The sequence below is a fragment of the Tetrahymena thermophila genome, assembly GCF_000189635.1.
Source record: "Tetrahymena thermophila SB210 genomic scaffold scf_8254424, whole genome shotgun sequence".
In the NCBI taxonomy this organism is placed as follows: Eukaryota; Ciliophora; class Oligohymenophorea; order Hymenostomatida; family Tetrahymenidae; genus Tetrahymena; species Tetrahymena thermophila.
The window spans coordinates 1,272-5,301 of record NW_002476205.1 but is presented as its reverse complement, the minus strand read 5'-3'; the positions used below and the strand labels follow the sequence as shown (position 1 = coordinate 5,301).

Below are 4,030 nucleotides of genomic sequence, written 5' to 3'. Positions count from 1 at the left end.
ATTTAGGGGATAGTATGTTTCATAACTAAATTATGCTAAAATAGTAGCACATATAACTATATCAAAGCTCTTATAATTAAATAATGCATGTGAAAAATAGCTTTTTTTTGTAATTTATTAGCCATATTCAAAAAAAGGCATAAAATTTGCGCTTATTAATATTACAAGTATTATGGATATTTTAGTAAAAGATACAGCTTATTTATAGAGCTTCTAACTTTAGAGTATTTTAACGTAAAAAAAAAGATTTACTTAGCTATCTTTTGAGCATATTTTTTAAGTTATTAACACTACATATCAAAAATATATTTATTATCCACTAATCCTTTATTCAAAAATAAATTTTTTGAGGAACTTCAAAGAATATGAATATTATTTGGCTTTTTGGGCTATTTATAATTGCCCTACTTTTCGTTGTTTTTATAAAAACGGTGAGATATTTTATCTAAATTATGTTACTTATTGCATTTATTTCAACAATTACATATTTGCTTTGTTGATTGACTCTCAATATTAAAAAATAAGATAATGCTTGACCATATTTAAATTTTATTTTTAAAAGAAAAGAGTCTGTCTTTTAATAAGTTCTAGTTTTGAAAGTAGGTGCGAAAATGTTATTATATATTTATAGTTTTATATTTTATTGTATTTTAGAACAAAATTTACAAAAATATTTACATCTAAGATTCATTTATTTAATAATCTATGTTATAAATTATATTTTAGTTTTGCTACTTTGAAATTATTGTGCCATTTATTCATATTTTTACTATTATTAAGACATAAATAAATATTAATGATAAACATTATTTAGTTTAAACTAGAAAACAAAATATATGGCTAATTACTGCAATAATGACTAAGGGCTTAAGTTCTAACTTATTTACTTCTTTGTATTATTAAAGCTATGAATTGTTTTTTTGTTTTCTTTCTTTCTTACTTACTTTCTTTCATTGTTGCTTTATCTTACGTGTTAGTATGCTAACTTAATTTGCTATGTCATTTTGCAATATTTTATGATTGAGATGATGGCAAGTTGGGATATTTAAATCTTATTCATAAAATGATCTAATATTTATTTAATGCGTATTTTTATTATTGAAATTTTAATTTGTCAAATATTATTTTTTGAGATGATTTAATTAATTTACATCAGATTTTAACAAAAAATAAACATTTAAAAGCTTAATGAATTTTGTTTATTGGCACATAATTAATTAATTCAAATTAATTTGTTAGGAAAAAAAAATATTGAGACATTAATAATGGATACAATCAGCTAAAATTTTGAAGGGTCCTAAGAAGCTAAATATAAGCTTGCATTACATCTTCAAAACAGGAAAAAAGTCAAAGAGATGTACAAAATGAAAGGTGTCTAAATGCTCGATAAACCTGAGTTAGTCAGTAAAAAATGATTAAATTAATATTAATTTTTTATGAATAGATTCATAGTTATTAATATTAACAAAATTTGCATACATAAATTATTAAAACTTAAACATTTAATTAATAAAAATAAATTCAAGCCATCAATTTAATAATTTATCTTGTCTTGATTCTAATCAAATTTAATCTTAATTAACAAAAGTTTCTGATATCTAAGAACCTAAGTTAAAGCCTTAATAAGCTTTAATTTATAAGACTATGAAAAGCGAATTAACTAATAAAGGTTACTCTGATTTTAGGTTTTTAGGATAGGGAGTATAGGGATTAGTTTTGTTAGAAAAGAATTCGAAAACTAAAATGAGGTATGCTATCAAAGGTGTTTAAGTTAGAGATCCTGAAGGAAATATTGACGAAGATCTTAGCAATAGAGTGAGATAAGAAGTAGAAATACTTAAAAAATGTGGAGACTCTCCTTACGTAGTTAGTCTTTTAGATTAATTTGAAGGAGAACAATTCAGTTACCTAGTTCTAACTGAGTGTTAAGGTACAAATAATAATACTATTTTATTTTTAAATTAATAAACCGTTTAATTGAAAATTTTTAATGCAAAAATAAATGCTATAAATAAAAAGGAACTCTCACCTAAATTTTAGAAAGGAACTAAAAAAAAAGACTGAATGAAATATCAGCAATCAAATATGCTAATGACATTGCTCAAGGTCTCTACTACATTCACTCTAAGAGCTGTCTTGTTAATGATCTGAAAATGGATAATATCTTAATTGATTACCATGGAAATGCAGTTGTTTGTAAATTTTTAACAAATACTGACAAGCTTTATTTATTTTCTATAAAATATTTTAAATAGCTGATTTTGGTTTGGCAGATAACTTAACAAATAAATCTGGCTATGCAATCAATCAATATGTATGAATACATATTTTTATCATATATTAAAGTGATATTATTATAATAAATTTCAAAAAATGAAAGATGGGAAATTTCTTGTATCAAGCTCCAGAGTGTTATGACCCATCTGATTCAGACATAGGTAAGGTTTATCATGATGAATATTTAAATTTAGGTGTCAATGTGAGACAATAGCCAAGCAAAAGAGTAAATATTTTTAAAAAATGATTTTAATAAAATCTAATTAATATTATCCTTATTAATTTAAATAGAGTGAAGCATGTTCTTTAGGTATTAAATGAAATAAAAAATATACTATTTATTTTTATTTACATAAATTATTAAAAAGGATATCTAATTTATACAATGGTCTAGGGAATAAATTTTAGTTTAGTATCAAATAAGCACAAGCAATTAAATTATGATGGTGAATTTACAAATTTTGTTTATCACAAATAGCTTAAATATATTATTGAAGGATTAACTAATTTTGTTCCAAAGAATAGAATGCCTATTAAAGAGGCTTTAATTATTTTAAAGGGAATTATTTCTTTTGAATTTTAGTTAGATGACATGCTTATTGAGATGATAGATGGAAATACTCAACAGTTCACAAGTTCACTCAAAAATTAAATTGAGTTTGTTAAAGATTTTTCAAACAAGTTTTATCCAATCATGTATGTTTCTTTATTCTAATCTACTTCTTTCTTTAAATTTTTTAAAGTAAAAATGAACAAACCTTAAACTAAGAGTTGAAAGAAGATCATCAAAAAAGATAATATGTTAATTATATATTTTTCAAAATAATTCGTAAAAAAGGAGGCAAAAATAGAAGAATTATAGAAAATAAATCTTTAACTAGAATAAAAAATTAGTGAATAAGAAAAAACAATTAAAGCTTTATTAACCTAATTAGAATAATCTTAAAATTAGTTAATGAATCAACCTTAGATTAAGATGATGCCAACGATGATGAACACGAATTAGTAAAATATTATTTTTTAAGAAATTAATAAATAGGAAAAGAAAAGAAAGATGAATTCCCAAGAAAAAAACTAACTTTGAATTCAAGAAATAAGTTTTTAACAGAAACCAATAAAAATATTATTAAAAAGAAAGTATACATTTTTCATCAGTTTACTTCAAAAAAATTAATTAATTTTAATATAATAAAAAATAGCATGTAATTAATTCCTTTCCAAAAGTCATTTATTAACTAAAAAGTTATCATTCAATTAAAAAAATTGAATAGCTAGTAATTTATTTCAATTTATTTGTAAAACCTTAATAATCTTCCATTAAAAATTCTTTAGAAAGTAAATTCCTTCAATTGCTAGAAATTAATATAATATCATATTCCAATAGCAAGTATATTTATCACCCTTTAATTATCCTTTTTAAATTATCTTAACCTATTTTAGCACACAAAAAAAGATGTATTTATTCAGTCAATTTCAATATATCAAAATATTTTTTATTTAAAAGGAAGTAAATTACTTTGAAAATCATGATCATAAATTTATAACCATATTCTTTTAGAGGGTCTCATTTTTATCTATAGCTATTACTTTATTTATCTATTTCTCTAATATAGATTGTAATCTCTCATCCCTTCCTTAAAAAAAACTAAATTTACTTATATTTTCAAAATAGCATGTAACGTTTTTATCAGAAAATGCTTAAATTAACTTTTATTTTCAAAATAGACAGTAATTAATATTTTAGAATGATTTT

General features: G+C 22.0%; 1 protein-coding gene across 1 annotated transcript; it reads left to right on the top strand. All coding sequences in view use genetic code 6, as the record gives it.

The window, feature by feature from the left end:
• Window positions 1–1,265: 1,265 nt before the first annotated feature.
• On the top strand, window positions 1,266–3,078 carry TTHERM_002653347 (kinase domain protein; the record flags this gene model as incomplete). Its single annotated transcript, XM_012799816.1, has 7 exons — window positions 1,266–1,404; window positions 1,589–1,930; window positions 2,020–2,196; window positions 2,256–2,314; window positions 2,381–2,503; window positions 2,672–2,973; window positions 3,021–3,078. Coding segments are annotated over 7 exons (1,200 nt in total), but the record flags the coding sequence as incomplete, so codon positions are not given.
• Between the last annotated feature and the right edge of the window lie 952 nt (window positions 3,079–4,030).